The 19,669-nt window shown below is 44.6% G+C and overlaps 1 protein-coding gene across 1 annotated transcript in view, besides 1 other annotated feature; it reads right to left on the bottom strand.

The window, feature by feature from the left end:
• Nucleotides 1-568: 568 nt before the first annotated feature.
• The window catches only part of Tmtc1 (Transmembrane O-mannosyltransferase targeting cadherins 1), a 41,698-nt gene continuing 22,597 nt past the window's right edge, over nucleotides 569-19,669 (bottom strand). Inside the window, exons 3-8 of the mRNA NM_205893.3 lie at nucleotides 14,964-15,074; nucleotides 8,084-9,501; nucleotides 7,864-7,978; nucleotides 1,226-1,706; nucleotides 1,076-1,160; nucleotides 569-998 (exon numbers count right to left, since the gene is read on the bottom strand). Of these exons, the coding sequence (NP_995615.2) occupies nucleotides 658-998; nucleotides 1,076-1,160; nucleotides 1,226-1,706; nucleotides 7,864-7,978; nucleotides 8,084-9,501; nucleotides 14,964-15,074 (2,551 nt within the window). The 3' untranslated portion in view covers nucleotides 569-657. The remainder of the gene's footprint in view (nucleotides 999-1,075; nucleotides 1,161-1,225; nucleotides 1,707-7,863; nucleotides 7,979-8,083; nucleotides 9,502-14,963; nucleotides 15,075-19,669) is intronic.
• Nucleotides 6,556-6,586: a mobile genetic element.

Here is a 19,669-nt window from a genome sequence, read left to right as displayed (position 1 = left end):
GTGGCTGCGCATGTTTGTGATTAAGAGCTTTTTGGGGCCCTCGTGCTCCTGCTCCTTAACTCAGTTTCATTGTTTAAAATTTAATTATAATTTAATGCTTAGTAAGCACTATTTCTCGCATGAAACCCCACGCTTTGGCCAACCATTCTGGTTGCTGCGGTTTTCCTTTTTGCCAAGCCACTTGATATTATCACGTCGCCATCCGGCTGTCTATCGGTTGAGTGTCTGGCTGTCTCACCCACTCGTTGGCCAGGACCTCTGGCTTCGATGCCCTTCAAGTCCTTTGGTCTCATCAGGCTTTTGTCTGCGTTTAAGCCCCGTTGTCACCTGGCTTCGTTTAACCAAACGAAAGCTCCAAAGACTTGATATGGAAATAATTCGCAACGCGGTTTGGCTTTCGGGAATTTGCGTCGGCAACAGATTGGCATGTTCACATAATGCTGGCTAAACTAATTGCGGTTGAAAGGAATGCGCCTTGAATTGTTGCTTTTTCAACAACATTTTTTTGGTTTAAATACCAGGCTAAATGAAAAAGAATCCTTTAAATTGAAAACCGGATAACACCTTTCAATCATTGCATTTTTTTATTTTTACAAAATATATATTCTCTTCTATCTAAAATTTATTTACATTCTCCATTCCTCTAGCAGTGTATTTTCATTCGTTCTCGTGCTTGTGCACATTCATCCTGGCCAGATTTGCTCGGCTGATGGCATGTCCTGGCTGGAGCTCCAAGGCCTTGTGATAGCACGCCACTGCTTCCTTCCGAAGACCACGCATCTGCAGAATGGCGCCCAGATTGGCGTGGGCATGGGCAGCCATCGGTTGCAAGGTGACCGCCTTTCGATACCACAGCTCCGCTTCGGCCAGACGATTCAACAGACGCAGTGCGTCCGCCACGCAGGATTGCAGGGTGTAATCTTGTGGCGCCAAGGCAGCGGCTCGCAAGCGAAGACCGAGAGCTTCATGATGACGCTCCTGCTGCTCCAGGAAGTCAGCTGAAAGAAAAAGATATTGAAAAATATATAAATTAATATCAGCACTGCTACAAACCATGAAAATGACTTATTCTTACCATAATGATGATGCGAACTGGGCTCCAAGGGCGCCAACTGGAGGGCTCTTTTGAACCAAGACTCTGCCTCCGCCAGGCGGCTGCCCTGCAAGTCCAATAAAATATGTTATTACACTATCATTGGGCATGTGTGGCATGTGGCAATCTTACATTCCTGGCCAGTGTCTGGCCATAGGTGACATAGGCTGCCCCCTGCTCCGGCTGCAATTGCATGGCCAATCTCTGCTGATGCTCGGCCTCGTTCCAATCCTGCAGCTCGGCCAGGATTTCACCGAGTCGCAGATGCAGCACAGCCCTCTGCTTTTGAGGCAGCAAAGGCAAAGCTTTTAGGGATTCCCTCAGCGCTGCAGCAGCATCCTGAAGTCTTCCATCGGAGCGGTAAAGGACACTCAGTTGCAGGTAGCAGGTGTAGCGAGCCTCCACGTGAGCCCCTCGATCCCGTACCCCACTCCCCTCCAGACGAGCACCGGTCCGCAGCACCGAGATGGCTTCTTGCCGATGGTCGCCCAGGGAGATCAGGGATGTGCCCAGATTCAAGTAGGCCACCGCCAGCTGGGGTCGCAATTCGATGGCCCTGCGAAAGCATGGAATTGCCGAGCTGAAGTTGAGCTGCTTCTGGTGCACCACGCCCCTAAAATGTGGCAAGGAAAACAGGGTATGACATTTATCATCCATTAAATGAAATCTGAAATCCTTACTAAATTCCTTAAGTTAAAAGCATTGCTTAAATGAATGGTCTTCGAATGCTTTAATTGAAAGAGTGACTTTATTTCCTTGCTGTCTCTCTTGTTTCTGAGCACCTAAGCATATTTTATTATTAAATTTTAGCCAAATGTTTTACAGAATTAAGCATAAGCCATTCTGGCACTTTGGCTTGCTTTTGCTGCCCAACAATGCACTTGAATTTCCAAGGAAATGCACTCTTCATAGTTTTTGCTCTTCACTTCATAGAAGGAGTCGTTGGAAAAAAATTGTTTAAAAAATATGCGAAATGGAAAAGGGGAAAACCAGAGAAAGTAAAGTTACTTAACTCGAGGGATGGAGCCTCCAAAAGTGTTGGGAGTAAATTAACTTTCAGTTTGCTTTGCTGCGGTTTCCACCGGCTAATTGCAGAATGCTGACCTTCAAGTTGATTTTAGCCGGCTTCATTAAATCAACAGACAGCTGGATTCCCCCATTGCGATGTATACATATACTCGCCCACACAATTTCATATATATGCACATATGTACCTATATCACTTGTCGTCTGGTGGTTATTCCCACATATCCCTAAACATCCTGGCAGCCCGGATGTCTGAGGCTCCAAAAATAGAGAACACAAAGTTTCGGCGGATCGCATGCATGGATAAGTGATTCTAAATAAAGGCAGCGTTTTGTTTGCAACATTCCAGAAGAATGTGGCAAAATAAACCCAAGCCCAGATTGCTCCTATTTCTGAAAACCAGCCACATCTGCAGCAGCAACAAAATAATTCAAACAAACAGCGAGTCCTGAAAATGTTGTGTTGAGTACCGACAAGGCTATAAAATCAACAAGAGGGCCGATTGTAAAGACTTTGAAAAAATAGGGATTATGTATGCAATTTTTAAAATCGGTCAGGAATGTAATTTAAAAGAGGGAAGATTAACTGGTTGAAAATTTAAATATTGCACATAAATATTGTTCTTCGATTTAATTTCGGAAGCTTTCCACAAAAATTAAATAAATAAATAAAACAGAAATATTAATCCAGGATTTTGTTGTTTTTGTCTAGTAACGCAAATAAAGAACCCTTTTCAGAAAAACCTACAAATTCACATTGTCATCGTGGGATGACTTTTAATATGGGCAAGCTTTCTTCACAGGCCACCCTAAATTTATCTACGAAATTTACATATCCAACCCCATGGATTCGCCGATTAGCATCTGCCCCAGATACTAGATACTAGATACTAGATACTATGTACTCCACTTTGGAGTGGGTGTGAGCAAACTTTTCAATGAACACTCGCATATGCCGGCTCATGGAGAAGAGGGCTGAATTTGTTTAAATTTTATTTTCGAATGAGCAGCCATTCGACATTCCATGTTGAAAATCCCTCGTTGTCCACAATTTCAATCCCCGATTTTCCAACCTTACTCTAAAATTTGTATGCTGCAGTTGGGGCTGCATTTCCACAGCAAGGAATACAAAAAAAAATGGAAATAAAACAAGCGAAAAAAGGAACCGAGTGAATGCATGCGAATTGCAACCGAACAACGCATGGATTTGCTCAACTGAATATTGAGTATTCTATTTTATACTATGCAATGCCATGCGGGCCAAAAGAAAAACAAGCCATGTTATTCTATTTATTTTCATGGGTTTCCCCCATTTCAACCCCCCCCCCCCCCATTTTTTTTCTTTGTGCAGGTAAGCAAACGGCAACTGAACGAAAATAAAACGAGCAGAAAGAGTGAAAACGAGAAATCGAATTATACAGCTCAGTGATTTTTTGGTTTTGGTGTTTGGCTGCCTGTTACTTTGACTTTCCATCACCCATCACCCACAACCACCCACCACCCATCTTATCCTTTGCTGTGGCATTTTGCAGCTAAAAATCAGAGCATACCCGCCCGGCGCAGCAGCACAACAAATCCCTGACAGTTGACTGGCGCATCAGAAACAGAAGCAGCAGCTGAGGAGCTGAAGCTGAAGCTAGCAACAGGATGCTTTATGTTCCGGGCGGTGGCACGTGGAGGGATCGGAAAATCCATAGCCACAGGGCGCAAGGTGCCGGCTAGAGATATCCCGGCTATTGATGGCTTACGAGTAAATAATGTACAAACAGCTGCTTATCCGCGACGCACTGGCACCCCGGAGCTTCGTTCCTGGATGGTTTTTCAATGGGTGGCTGTTGGGGTTGAAGGCCACCTGCCATTGATTTTCGATTAGAGAACGGAAAATTCTTAAATACCACACCACTCCATCACGAGCCATCGCAGGTTTACAGCTCGCCACAGCGCTTAAAGCTTTCATTATGCAAACGTTTCAATCTGCTCTTATGACTTTCAGATTAAGCAGGTCTCATAAAATCTTTTAAAATAAAGAAAGTGTGCAACAAAGTAGTTCGCAAGTCAGGGTACTTAATTTGAAATACATTTACATCAAAGCAACGTTTTAAGCACCTAAAATCAGACTTGAGCTTCTCAGCTTTTCCTGGAAAAAAACGGGTAGCTCTTCTTTAAACTGGAATTTGTGCATAGTGTAGCCAAATCGGAGGCCTTGGAAATGGAGGCTGCATTCTGCAAGTGGACGGGGCAAAAATTCAATCAGACAACTTTTCGATAAGCTGCAAAGGCAACGCAGGCTTTCGCAGTGGGAAAGTGGGCGAGAAAAGCGTTTTAAACTTTCCACGGCACTAAAATGAAATCTCTGCCTGGGCTTCCCAGCACTTTGGACTTGGTCAGAGGCCAATGTGCCAGCGGCTAGGCATCCGGAGGAGTGGGAGTTTGCTCCAAAGCCATGGCCATTCACCCACTGAGTTGGCCAACGTCTAGTGTATCGTTTTGAGCCAAGTTAATAACCTGCAGGCTAGCGAAGCCTTAGCAGTTATGAAGTTCGCGCTTTGCTTTTATGTCATTGACATTATTTGAAATTTTATCTAAGCCGTCAACAGTTGTATTTTCTTTCTCCTTCGTTCGCCTCCGTTCTTGGCTTTTTCATATTTTATACAAGGGTCTTCCCGGAGGATTATGAAGGATATTGCGGTGCGACAGGATATTCTGCTTGGAGAACTTGTTACCCAATTAGAAGGGATAAGTAAATAGACTTTAGATGGATTTTAGGGATTATTTTTAGTAATATTAAATGATTAACTAATTTTAAATGAAGATATTTAATGACCTTTTCAACACGGCTTTTATTAAAATAAAACAGTTTCTCGTTTTGTTCACCTCGTGTTTTATATATTCAACACATTTCAGTGAGCAATAAATGAAAAATATTTATTAAATCTCATTCAGGTATGGTTAGAAAATGGAGCCATGCATGATAAACTACACTTCTTTTCAAAAATAATCGTCAGTATGAGCATTAATGTAACAGTCTTCCATAAGCCGATAATCCGCTCATATATAAACACAGCCACACAAATAAGCAGTTTAAAGGGCCTTTTTTGGAGCCATGACGAGTGAAACAAAACGTTCTGGTTAAATATTTATTTAAATGGGGAAAAACGGAATTACTGCATATTTGGCTTCCATTGAAACAGAGCGCTTAATACACTCACTGGAGTTAAATTTTCCCCCCATATCTCCCAGTTTGCCATAGTTTTAGCATCCACTTTACTCGGAACGAAGGCAATTCGGCGAAGAACGATTATGGTATTCATGACTGAGGTAGGAGATTCCGTTCCCCAGATGCGCTGCCATTGTCCGTGGCTCCCGGGAGTTCTCAGCAATTATTTGTATTGGGCTCGGGCTCCGCTCCTCAGCAGCCTTTTCCCCCGGCGAAAAAGCTGGAAAAATGACTTGGCAAGCGAGCGAAAAGGGATTTACCTACAATTTGCCAAAGAAGCAAAGCGAACGGATTTATTCCGTGGGTCCTCGTCTCTCCTTTTTTTTTCTTCTTTTTGGAGCGTAAAGCCTATTATGTCAAACACAATAATCAACAACAAGCGGGTAGCAACAACAATACTGACAACAGGGCGTATGAGCAACGGCTGCTTGGCATTCGCTGCAAGGACATGCGCCTATTGGGGAAAGTGTGAGAAGTGCAAGGAGTGTGGTGAGTGCGAGCAGCTCGAGGAGCAGCCGGCAGTGGAAGTGACGTTCTGCATATTCAAAAGGAGTGGAGCAGTCAGAACACAAACGCCACAGTGGGGTTAGTATGAAAGGAAAACTATAAAGGATTGGAACTATGAACTCGAATGCTGTACCCATTATTAATTGATTGTTGTACTTATTATAAAATATAAAGATATGCCATATTAAATTTCCATTATTAGCGTTTCTGAGACGCTCGCTAGCTGATTGCCACACTAATTGAATTTCACACATTTTTCGACAAGCACTTCCGCTTCTCTGCCCAGGGTGTCTTCGATGGGGCGCCGAGTGGCATTCGTTAAGCGTTGGCATGTTTGCGCTTCTCTCGTAATGCATAGTCCTGCTGCCCGAATCCCAGTGAAAGGACGAGCACGAGGACGAGGATGTGGCAGTCTGGGCCGAGGGTTCTCAGTTGGCGGTCGCCGTTAGCGTCGATGCAACGAGTAAATTGCACTATGACTGTACAAAGCTGGCTCGGAGTGTGCCTGCTATATGTCCAAAGTAGAAGTGTCATTGGCCCCGGAAAATGAGAATGGGTGGTAACCATGGGTGGGGTGGGAAAAGCCTGGAAAATGCGGGGGATAAGCAGGATGCCAACGTCATGCGTCAGCAGTTTTATTTTCTCATATTGTTGCATCAAGTGCAGCTTGTAAGCACAAATGCCAATTTCTCCCATGTTGTTACTATTTTTCTATTCTGATTCTGATTCGGATTCGGATTCGGATTCTCATTCCCATTCACATTCCCATCGTAGTCGCAGATATGCTATTGTTGTTATGTTTGTGCAGGACATTATATATGTCGGGGCTTTTGTTTATTTATTGTTTTAGACAAGGGAAAAAGTCTCGAAATGCCGAGGAATGCAATTGTCGCAGCTGCTGTTTTATTGCATTGACGAACGAACGTATTTGAGTTTGGCCAAAAAAGGATCGCAGACAGAAATGAATACATGAATCTGGTGACAAATTAGGTCGAATAGTTTATGATGTTTTCAAAACCCAGTATTCCATTTCGAAGCCTGCTCACTTATGCATTTGTAACTTACGAATTTCCAACTAATCTTTAGCAAACATTTTCCCAGCAAATATTGGTATAGGCCCCCAATTCTAACTTTCTCGAGAACCCTTTAAACGGAGCGTGTGTGCCTTCGATGGAAATTCCAAACTCCATGTGTACTTAGCAACCGGCCAGCAATTGCGAGTATCTCGAAGAATCACAGTCTCACTCGTAAGCCCATTCAGTTTTGGCCTAATTAACAGCATATCTGCAGGGGATTAGGGTGCGCAATGGCTCTTGCATTCATTTCAGTCGTATTGTTTCAATGGTTCCGTTGCTGGTGCCCCTCACAAAGGTACAAAAGGAGTACAACCGGCGGGAAAAAGGGAAAACCGGGGCGTGGCTGTGGCTGTGGGCGGGTAAAAAACTGAAACCAGCAGCTATTTGCTGTTGATGGCTGCCGCGTGCATGCAAATTGCCACCCAAAAGATGCAAAACATGTGCCCCCTGCGTTGGAGCTAAAGTTTCTGACCGAGTTGATTTGTATGCGCGATGCATCTGGGCAGTCTTCATCCACCAAGCCCAGCCCAGGCCAACCGTATCCAACCCAACCACCCACTTCCATCCACACTTTTTTGTCGCTTTTTCTCAGATGTTGTCCGAACGTTTTTGCCGGCAAACGGAAGAGGGAACAGAACAGCGACTACAGAAGCATCTGCCATTTGGCATTAAGAGCAGCCCCCAAGCTCCCAGCCACCCATTGCCGCACCTTCGCACCACTGACCCACCATCGCATCACCCAATGCCCAAGGTCGCGACAGCTATTCACTTTGTGCTTTTGAATTTTCAAAAGACGACCAGCAAAAACTGACATCATTTTGTGGATTCAGGTTTCGTGTTGCGCGGCTAAGGCGCTAGTTTCGCTTCAAAATGCAAAGGGTTTTCGGATTTTCGATTTTCGCGTTTTTGGGCACCACCACCACATGGTCGGTAGCGTTTACTCACAGATTAAAGTGAGCATCAGCCATGGTGGGCCGGTGTCCAAGGGTCATTCTCAGAGTGAGTTCCGCTTCCTCGTATCTTCCTTGGGCACTCAACACGCTGCCCAGGTTGCCCAGAGCTGAAATATATAGAATAATATATTGATTTTTCCAAATGCTGTAGATAGATTCAATATATTTCTTGTATTTTGTACATATGAATATCTAAGAAAGTATGCACTCACCCTTTGGAGGATTTATAGAGATGGCACTGCGGAATAGCTGCTCCTCATCCCGCCAATCCAAGTTGCGCCTGAAGGTGCGCACTCCGTGGACGCCAAGGAGCAGGGCCAGGCCGCATAGGAGCATCAGGCGGGATCGCCAGGAGCTATTGACCCGCTGCCAGAGATGTCCGAAACCGAGGCCAAAGAGTAGACAATAGCCAACGCTTGGCAAATAGAGCACCCTTTCGGCCATTACGAATCCCACGTAGAAGAGCAGATTGCTGGCGGGCAGGAATGGCAACACCAGGAAGGCGGTGCCCAAGATGGGCGCTGCTGTCCATGAGGCGCTTTTCGATTTGGAGGAGGTGGAGTAGATTGCTGACGCAGAGCGATAGCTGGGTGCAGAGAGTTGGTGGTGGCAATCGCAGGTGAGGCCCAGCCAGGTGTGACAGCTATTGCCGCCCAATCGCCTCAGTAGGGGCAGCGAAATGTTCGCCACCTCCGCAAAATCCATCGGTGAGGCTGCACTACGCAGTCCAGATCCCTTCCACAGTATGGCAACTAGAGATCCGTAGAAGCCAGCCGTCAGAATATTTCGTGCATCCCAAAGCGTTCTGATCCGCGACACAGCCTCCATTCCCCAGTCGAAGCTTAGCTCCTGTGGCCAGAGGAGAATCCCAAAGTTGGCCACTGGCAGGTACAGAAAAGTTAGAGTCCTAGTCCAAAAACAGGATTCATGGGCCGTCGGATTGTCGGCGGCCGAAAAGGCGGTTGAGGGGCGTGGCAGGAGGCTCAGTCGACAGTAGAGGCCGCACAGTAGGGTAAATCCCAAAATGCTAAGCGACCGGAAGCGGCGCTGAAAGTTGAAAGAAGCTAATCCTGAGATGGATCCATCACACACCTTATCGCTATTTTCCCGACCGACAGGCGATAGGACATCGCACAATCCGCACAGCAGCAGCGCCGTTATGGCAGTCTCCTTGCAAAGAAGTGCTGCCAACGCCAGCATAATGGTGAGGATGAGGGATCCCCACTCCCGGTTCAGCATGTGGCGGCGGTAGGAGAGGTAGGCGAGCAGGTAACAAACACACGAGGCCAAATCCGCCCTGCCCACCAAGCCGGCCACCGCCTCCGTGTGGGCGGGATGAACGGCGAAAAGAGCGCCAGCGGCCAGGACGCCCATTCGAGATGGCAGGAGCGTTCTCGCCACCAGGAACACCAGCCACGTGGCCACACAGTGGAGCATTACGTTGACCAGGTGATAGCCCAAGGGTGTCATTCCGCCGGCGAGGTAGTTCAGCCGGAAGCTGAGCACGCACAGCGGTCGCCAAGAACCGTGGGATCCACTGTCCACCAGTGGAGTGCCCCAGAAGTCGTTCCGCAAAAGATTGGCCAATGGGCGAGCTCCTGTCACGTCGCCATTCGCCAAGATGGCGCGCCTGCAAAAAAGATAAAGGAAGGAACATAAAGATTTATGCAGGTACACTGACACAAAATACTTTTATTAACAAAAGCTAAGATAATTGGGAAAATGAAAAATATATGATATCATATTATCAAGATGAATTATGGAATACAACTTATGTTATGGTCACTTTTTCGAACTAATTAAAATAAAGTGATATCTTAGATTTCTTATAATAAGCTATATTTGGTGCTAATGGTGTGGCTCCTTCCATCCGGAAATTGATATGTAGACACTCGGCTCACATTACCTCTGCTCGGAATGGACATGAACAACCTGTGGCACACCTGTCCAATTAATTAAAATGATTAATTGTACAGCCAGGACCTAGTCTATCTCTCCTCATTTCTCACACCTCCCATCTAAAGTTTCCCAAAGTGACCGGATCTCCCCAAGCTGACTCCTTTCGTCTCGACTTTCCTGCTACACGAAACCGTAGTGTCCTGGATTCTATGGGACCACTTGTGTCTGCGCCTCTTGTCCTATTTATTTTGCTTTTACTTAGATTGGTTGAAACTTTGCGGTGGGTAATGTTTGTTATGCAAACGGTTACATTAATCCACTTATTATTCATATTTTAAATATGTGGTTTTTATTACTACAAATTGTAAAAGGTACAGAATAAACTTTTGTTTTTTTAACGTACTCATTAATAGAAGCCACTTTTTTTATGGATAGCGTGTGCAATGGTCTGCTGTACTTACTCGTGGCAATTTCATGTCTGCCCATTTTTATTGTCCTTTTGTTTTTGCACTCGGCATAAATATTGTTAAAGTGCCAAACGACAGTTGACTCGAGCTCCCTCAGCACCCCCCCCTCTACATTCGTCCTTGCTGTGCACTTGCCACTTGATTAATTGCCGATTTGCTGGCGTATTTTGTGCCTTTGTTGTAAAACAGCACACACACACACACACTGAAACAGCAAACAGCACACAACACACCGGTGTCTTTGTATTGGGGACGTGGTGGAAGGTCCTTGGTAATTGCCTCGCCGTTGTAGCGCTCCTTGTTGTCCTAATCGATTTGGCCGGCACAGTGACTCCGCTCCGGGTCAGGTGGCCATATAATCAGGGTTAGTTTGTTATCGGCGTTGTTGCTGCTGTTCTGCGGCAATTTATAGAGGGCTTGCAATAATACCTTCGCCATTTTATGCATAATTAGTTTTTAGATGTGCCCAGCAAATGTCATTAATTAACTTTCCAACTTTGCACAGGGCTCTCAGTTGGGTTTTCCGCAACAATATTGCATCAATATATTTATCAATGTCACTCGATTCGTTGAATTGAATAACTTTTAGGAGTTATAAATGACACAGTGCTGTGTAAATGTTAATCATTAAGTGCTATTTAGCTTGAATGTTTGATGTTTGGCAAAAAGTTAATAGTCCTGTTTAATCTGGGTGTGCGATAATATTAAAATTTTACCAAATAATTGTATTTACATTGAATATTTGCCGATTTGCTGGCAAATCAATTTATTATATTTATTTAACTTGTTGAACATTTTTTGAAACAAAATTCGTTTGATTACGCTCGCTTAAGTCAAATTTTTAATATCTGAAGCGTGTATCGTTTCATTTCACAAATGTAAAATTAATTTCATTCTGTTAAATAATGAAGTTATGTGATATTTACTTTTGCTTTTTTTTTTCTGCCCCCCGGCTGTAGTTTTAGGGTCTTTTGGGGTTCAACAGGAGTTCAAAGGTCGTGCAAACAAATACATATTCACCGAACCCGGAGGCCACCGTGAGTTGGAAGGTCCAAAGAAAAGTCTTGTGCAAACACATAAGTTAGACAGCACTTTGAATAAAAATTGGGCTTTCAATTTAATATTTTATTTATCATTCGAATTCGAAAGCCACGGCATGGGTGACCGGAAATGTGAATTGTGGCGGCGTTTTGTTGCACGTGTGTGTGTGTGTGTGCAGTTCTTTCATTGCCCGGGTATATGGTAATAAAAAACGAGGTGCTGCAGCATGGCGTTGCCACAAATTGGGTTTACAAATTCGCCGCAGGGACGTGCCCAACTATAAAGCAGACTTCTTGCCAAGGACCTGCGTCGGTGGTACCCTTTTTTTCTTGTGTAAGTGGTTTTCGGGTGCGGGACGCAGCCCCACTCATCTACACTTCACTTCCAATTGGCATTCCGAAGAAAGCAGCGCCGCACTTCCCCGCATCAGCCGATCCCTTTTAGTTTGCGCCAAAGCAGCCACAAAAATGTCCTTGAGAGCAAACAAATTCTTATCGGAAGAGCACAAAGCAAAAGCACAGAACGCAGATGAAGGAGCTGCTAAGTCGGAAATACTCGCATGCTGGGCACAGTTGTGGCTGAAATACCAGGGTATTCTATCATATAAATCGATATACGCACGATTAAGAAATACAATTATACACTAAAAACTATTTTAGATAATATAATAAAATAATAATTATATTATATATATTATTGCTACTAACTTGCAATCCTAAACTCATGACCGTTGCTGTACTACTCCTAGGCAAATTTGGGGTATAAATTCTACTATTTCTGGCTGCAAGCGTTTCCAAGCTTCCTGTAGCTCAGAAAGGAACCAAAAATGGTTCCACGCCTCATTTGCAAAGCGATGTCAAGGTAGCGTTCGAGTATAAAAGAAATTTCATTGCATACCTCGGGGCGAATGCACACAAAAGACGTCTATTTGCGTTGAGTACTACGGGAGTGGGAGATGGAGAATGGCACAGCTGGAGCTGGAGATGGAGATGGGCTTAGCACCCGAGCCATCGAGGGGCCGAAGGTGAAGTCACCTCGAAGTCAGCGTCAACATTATCGTCATCAGCAGAATTTCCGCAGTTCCTTTTTTGTGCTTTATCATCGTAACTAGTGAGTGAATAGCAACAACCAAAACATCAACACCCACCGACAACAACAACAGTGACTGTGGTTAGGGGGTGAGAGGTAGGTGGTAAGTGGGCGTACTAGAGGGGCGGCGACAACAACAATGGCCGGCTTGAAGCAGCTTACAAGTGCGGCATGTTGCTGCCCTTATCGCTCGATTTTCACTCTCAACTCAACCAGGAGGCCAGAGACAGGATCAGGATCCTGAAGAGAAAGCGGCGACAGAGGAGCAGGAACCAAGACTCAGGCAATCGAGGAGGAACAGCCAGCCACAACACACTCGTTGCACAGTGGAGCCAAGCAATAAAGCATGAAAACGATTTTCTAAGATATATGCAAAATTTATGGAGTATTAGTAAAATAAAATAAATAATTTTATTTTTGAAATCTCCAACTACTTTTGCCAAGTTTAAGCAAAATAAGTATCCTAAAATATTTGTTATAGAATGTGCCCTAACATTTTGACTTTCCACTCCACTGTGGGGCTCATATCCAACACACAAAAGCACCAACAGACAAACAGGACTGTGGTTGGCTTTTGTTGAAGACAATATATCATAGCATCAGCACCGAATGTGGACACCATTCTTGCCTTCCGTTCAGTGCCAGCCGCCCGCTTTCCCATTTTCCCTCTGCCCATTTTCCTGGCTACCCACAACATTTGTATTTGTTTGCTGCCGCTGTGCTTATGTAAAGTGAAAATTTTCGATTTTATATAGGTACAAGAAAAAAGAGCACACATTTTTGTTACTCTGCTGGCAAACGAAAACACCCAAACAGTCATCAAACCACCCAACCATCGCTTGTGAGGAGCAGAGTGCCTAGCGTCCGGTGGTTGTGTGCCATCAAAATTACGTATACGTAACGTTGTTACTGCTGTTGTTCATTTTTTACAGCCGCTGTTGTTGTTGTCGCTGTCCTTTTAATACGGCACATAAATTATTGTAAGACTGCAGATTGGGGGATGTTTTTTGGCAGGGAGTTTTTTACCTTTTGGAAAAATGGAAATATATCAACTTGAAGGTGTGAATCGGGTGACCAATAAAAGCGGGCATATTAAAGGTGCAACATGCGCTTTAAAAAGTTCGAACAGAAGCATACAAGTCGAAGAGTGAGCCACCAATCACACATAATTATATCACATTAGCTCAATTATTGACAAACTTCTCGATCACCACACTTTATCAAAAAGTTGCCAGCCATAACTTATTAAAATCTCATATCTCCGTTTAACAATTGCCAGCAGCAGAGCTTCCTTGTGCCAAAAAAATTTTCTTCCCCTTCGGCAGCCCGATTCCATTGGTCCTTTTCCAGTTGATAGGAAACAAATTGAAGGGAATTCTGCCATTTAATAAATCATGTTTTGTCTGGCCCGGCTTGACAATAATAACTTGTGCTCGTGTGGTCATGTTGGCCATGTTGTGGGATGACCGCAGAGCATGCGAAGGAACTAGCCGATAGGTGGGTTTCTGCACTAAGAAAAAAACGTTAGGCTTCTTTACCCCAATGCTCCCTAATGTTTGGATTTAGTTTGGATTAAACTATATATTTTTGTTGAGTGCTCAGAGTGCCAGGCTACGGTTCCAACTGGTGTTGGCAACTGCGTGAAAGTGACCGCAGGACCTTCCGTCCGAGCAAAAAACATAAACTCGCATCCAACTTTTCCGTGTGGCACAAAGGGGAAGCTGAGCTACATAAGTTGCGTTTATTATTTTTGTGTGTGTGTGTGTGGCGGTAAGTTTTGCGCTTGTTTTCTGGACAGCACAAAATAACGAGCAACGGCCAAGGCATCGAGCTGAGCACTTTGTGCATAACTGGCCCTCGCCTTCCCCTTCCCCTTCCACCAATACAAACATCTATACACCCCCCACCAACGAATCCGCCAGGACAATTGTTCGCTGGCATTGTAGTTGAACCAGGAGCAGAACTTGCTGGTCGGCATGGTGAGAAGGCAGACCGGGTTGACTCCTGAATCCTAGGCTAGGAAGGGCTGGAAGGACTGGCCGAGTCCTTGGGGAAATTCCTGTCCATTGTACATGACTTTTGATATTTATGGGTAATTTCGTTTGCGTTTGCAGCATTTCAATGCGGCCAGGTGAGAGTGAGAAGAGCCAGGTCCCAGCTCAGAGGGGCATAAATCAACATTTTGTTTTTTAATTTGCTCCATTGCCAACGCCGTCTGATTCTGAGGCTGATGCTGATGCTGACAATGGCACTGGATGCGCCGCATATATATCAACAATACCCAGGCGATAAGCCAGCAACTGGTCTGCTTCAAGTTTTACAATTAGGCGGGCCGAGAATTTATGATGGTGATTTTATCAAATAAATGGCGGCACTTGGCGCACAATTAATAATAAACTTTTGTATTTTTCGGTTGCCTTTTTTCCAGGCATCGCATTGGCGACAAAGCATTGCCATTGGGCATCAGAGAAAATAAAGCGGAAAAGCCAAGGGACCAAGGACGAGACACCCACGCCAAACGCAAGCCAAACCAGACCATTTACCTTCGTCAACCTGCTGACATATGGAATTTTTAATTCGGTTAAATTTTTCTCACCTGTCATCGTAGACAAATCCAGCGTTAAGTGTGTTTAGGTACAGGACAAAAGCGAGTGCCGAACAGCCGGCGAGTCCTGCAAGGTCCTTGTGTGAAAGTGTCGCCGACATGCTGCAGGAGAGAAAAGAGACAGTCAGTCATACAGACATAGAGAAAGAGACAGAGAGAGAGAGAGAGAAAGTCGGAATATATATATAAAAGTCGAGTGTCATAAAATATATGCTGAAATTCATTCTCGAAGCCTCCGCCGGCAGCAACGGCAAGAACAAAGCACTTAATCCTGACTGAGGCAGGTCCTCCGACTCGTCCAGATGGGCCATTCTCTGCGGCATTTTCGTTATGACAACATTTACATATTTTCCTTTTTTATCCTGCCGATGCTGTTGCCGTTGCTGATGGCCTTAAGCACGGTTTAATTACTTAATATTTTTTTTTGTTCGGTTAGCAAATTCAAGGTGGGCGCCATTGAATTTTTGATACATTGTGTAAATACATTTTAAAAGCACTTAAAGAATATTGTGAATCTCATTTGAATATCATGTTATTAAGCTTCTAACTCCCAGTATTGCCAATGAGCATTGTCAGCCATTAAGGAATAATTACCTTTTTAGGAAAATCCCTTCGCCAACAAAGCACACCTACTTTTGGCCATCGAACCCTTGCACAATCAGCAATCAAAACTGTTGAATGCAAACAAACCGAAACGCACGTGCCTAATGATTATTGCCGCAGTGGGCCAAAGTATCCGTAATGGAATGGAGTGGAGTGGAGTGGAATGATAAGGGACGGCATTGCTCCGGCTGGACAAATGCCGCCATCATCGTCCTCATCACCATCATTGACGTAGTTCCAGTGTAGTTGTCATCGTGTTGGTCAGCGTGTCTGTTCCGGCTGAACTCGTTTGTCATGGCATTCTTCGCTTTATATTAGCCGCAGACATGTTGTGTCTACGTGGAATCCGTCTATACAATTCCCCCGCCACGAAAGCCACCCCCCGCGTAACCCCTTTCGAATAACCAACACACCCGTTGTCGGAAATTAAATGTTACGACGACATTCTGGATCGTCCTGCCAAGCGAAACACCGAGCATGCAATACTGGAGCACAGCCTCTGAAATGCAGAATACGGCGATGGCGATGGCAATGGCAATGGCATTCCCATTGTACTGCTCCCCCAATCGCAACCCGAAATCCCTAACCCAGTCCGCTCGAATCTCCATTCTCATCTGCTTTCGGTTGGTGTTGGCCATGCCTGTGTGTTGTTGTCATCATCACCATCAGCGCCATTTACGAATAATGAGTGTGGTCGCTGGCTCAGCGGCTCAGTGGGTCGCTGGTTGACTGGGCGGTTGGGTGGGTATGTGGGTGGCTAGATGACTGGGCGGGTGGATTCTCGGACCGACTGAACAGTCATGCCTTGGTCAGGACACGAAAATTGTTATCTCGCACATTGCAGACGATTTCCGGCAGGCATTTGCCCACGTATGTATGTACACTGCTACTGTAACTCTGATCCAGATTCGGATTCAGATTCAGATTTAGGCGCAGACGGGGTAATGCGAATTAAGTTCCCAACAGTCGCAAATGACAATGCATTCTGGGTACCCAGGTAAAACGATTAATCAGAATCAAAGGCAATAATAAGTTGGTAATACTTTTGTTACCCTATTTGATTGACCTGATCATATTTCACTGAATACTAGTATAAATCATCTAAGTTCCTGGTAGCGCAGCTCGCAAAATAGTAAGATTTCCAGATATTCTCGTCCCTACGTATGAACGAACAAATCCCTGAGACGAGCACACCCACATCCTTTGAAGGAGCGACCAATACCCTGCAAGGACTCCCTTTTTGGCTTCGCAATGACGCTGCTAATGAGCTCTAATAACGATAATGACGATAATGACGCCCACGCAAATAGTAAATGTGAATACACTGCTCATATACGAAATACTTTCATAAATACACCCATGGAATGGGAATGGGAATGGGTCGGATGAATGGCCGTCATTTGCCGGGAATGATGATGGGGTCTATGGCCCAGGGGATGCAACTGATTGGCTCTGTCGAGAATGAAAGCGATAGTTTGCCGGAATGTGCCTCTTAAATATAATGATTTCCCCAAAAATACCAAAGTGATTTTCGATGAAACCGGCTGAATGTCTATGCAAACTCATCAGTAACATTATTTTCGGAACTTCTGCAATGATTCGTAAATAAGAATGACCTTAAATATCATGGAGATTAGATTGACCTAATTTTATGCTCTTATTTCAAGTTATTTCGATTGAGACTAAAGTGTGTAGCTTATAGCTTAAATTATGTTTTACACAATATTTTCCACTCATAGTTTTATTTTTTGAGTGTTATAATACTTGCTTTACAATTCAATACGCAACTGCAAAGCGCAACCACAAAAGAACAAATTAATTGAAACAATTTAAACATAATTCGAAGCGAATTAAACATATATCCGCTACACAGACATGGGCTTTCCTTTCGGGCTTTTGCCGGCGCTCTAATGACATCCCGTAATTCCCTACTGATACTTTAAATTACCGCCTCAATTAAATTTATTGATTTTTGCACTTTAAGCCTTGTGTTTGCTTGTGCCTGCAGGCAGAACTTCAGGCCGATTCGGTGTCTTTCGAAGTTTCGCGCAAACTTAACCCTGACAAACGCCGCCACGTGTTGGGCCAAAAGTTGAGAACAAAGCGCAGACAGGACCTCCTCGAGCAGTCCAATTAATTTCGATTGTCGAAAATAAAGCGAGACAATCACAGGACGACGAGCGGCAAGTATATATTAATCAAATGGCGCCACTGACGAGGACAGCCAGCTAGCTGGTGGCGGGGAAATCGAGGAAAGCGGCAGTGGCGAAAGCGAGCAAAACGAGGACATCGAGCACCCTCCAGACGTGTCCTGTCTGCAGACATGAAGAGGCCTCAAGGTCCTGACGAAAGGCTCCTCAGCTGGCGTCGGGTATTACTTTGCTAATTTTCCTGCGCCAGACACCAGCCATCTGTCCTTGCAACGTAACGATGTATTTCTACCCGGTAATTGTGCCAAACTCTAACTAGTCTATTCATCTTGCAATTTTAGTAGCTAGCTAAGGAAGATATTATAAAAAGTTGAGGCAAGCCCGCCTAAAGTATGTACATATGCTTTTAAACAGACAGCTTTATAAGTCATGCTACAACTTAAATTGCAGGATATCCTTCAGTCGTGTCCTTTTCATTCCGTCTGCATGCGGCCAAGGACGCGCTCAAAAAGTCAAAGTGCAATTAGCAGGCAGCTGGCTTCTGTCGCTGGCTCCCTTTTTATTTATCAGTGCAAATATTTATTTTCAATTTTGTATGCAAATGTCGCAGTCGAGCTTCCTCCATTAATCACAGCTGCACAGTTGGCGGCGTCGCGCGAGTGGGCGGAATGGAAAAAAATAATTAGGTTGTCATGTTTACGGCGCTGAAATTAGCTGGCAGTATCGGGTCGGCACATCTTTGATGTTGATCTCGCGCAGCGCGAAGGAATTTGCAAAGGCGGATGACTTTCCATGACTTTTCACTTTTTCACTTGTTCACATTTCGTTTTCTTTTTTTCCATTATTAAGCTTAAGAGCTGACCCTGTTTCTGGGCCAACTGGAGGCGGGCGGAAGTTGCAGCAAAATACGAGCGCAGCACACCTTAAACCGGAAGCGGAAACATTATTCCCAAAATGTCAAAAAACATAACAGAAACCCATTAGACACACTTTGTTTCTGGGTCAGCCGGCAGACTTCCAACTTCCCAAAAGTGAAAAAGTGAAAACCCAGGCAGGGAAAAAGTCGAAGCTGTCTGAGAGGGGAGAAATTGAAACAAAACGAGTTGAATGGGTGGGCGGATGTACGGAAACTGACCAGGCCACTCTCTAGTTCCCTCTCTCTCGCTCTCTCTCTCTCTTCCTTGCACTATGGCTGTCTCTTTCTCTGTCCGAAAACCCGGTTCGCACGGAAATCAAGTTGTGTCAACAGCTTAAAAGCCAAAATGTAATAAGCCAGGGAAATGTAATGTAATAAAATATCAAATATAAAATGGCGATGGTCCTGGCAGGGGAGCATTTGTTGCCATTAAAGTTTTACTTTGAAATTGGAAGCAGAGGGCCTTGGAAGTGGGTGGAAAAGTGGGACGTCGCACTCAGCTGAGCGTAAACCACTGAAGCAAAGTCGGGTCTTTAAGGATACAATACAACGTGTATACCCTAACATTTAACAATTTAACAGTTTTAGGGGAAAATTTCGAGACAAGAAAGTTCAATTTGCATCGTGGCCATTCTTTTTGTGTTATGAATTCTCTGAAATCCGTAGAAAATTCGAGTTTATGGCTAATTCCAGATCGAAATAAGTGCAGAAACTTTCGAATGCATAAATAAAGCCGCAAAAAGCGATTAAAATCTGTGCTGGAGCTGGCAAATAAATATTATTGTGGCAAGCTTAAGGCCAAAGTAAATATGCTCGTGCCAAGTGCCATAAAACGGATTGCTTGCTAGCCTTGGATTTTGTGTAGCCGCAAAATATGCAATATTTTATTATTGTTGCCCCGAACAGTATGCAACACTTTATTTCAGCGCTATGCGCTTCCGTTTCGGCTTGGATTTCCCTTCGTCCTGCGCCCCCGCCCCCCTTCGCCGCCATCGCAGCGAAGCCAAAGGACCTGGCTTTCGGCAGAT

The sequence above is a fragment of the Drosophila melanogaster genome, chromosome 2L, assembly GCF_000001215.4.
Source record: "Drosophila melanogaster chromosome 2L".
NCBI lineage: Eukaryota > Metazoa > Arthropoda > Insecta > Diptera > Drosophilidae > Drosophila > Drosophila melanogaster.
Note: the sequence above shows the minus strand (reverse complement) of the source record. Positions and strands in the feature narration are given on the sequence as shown.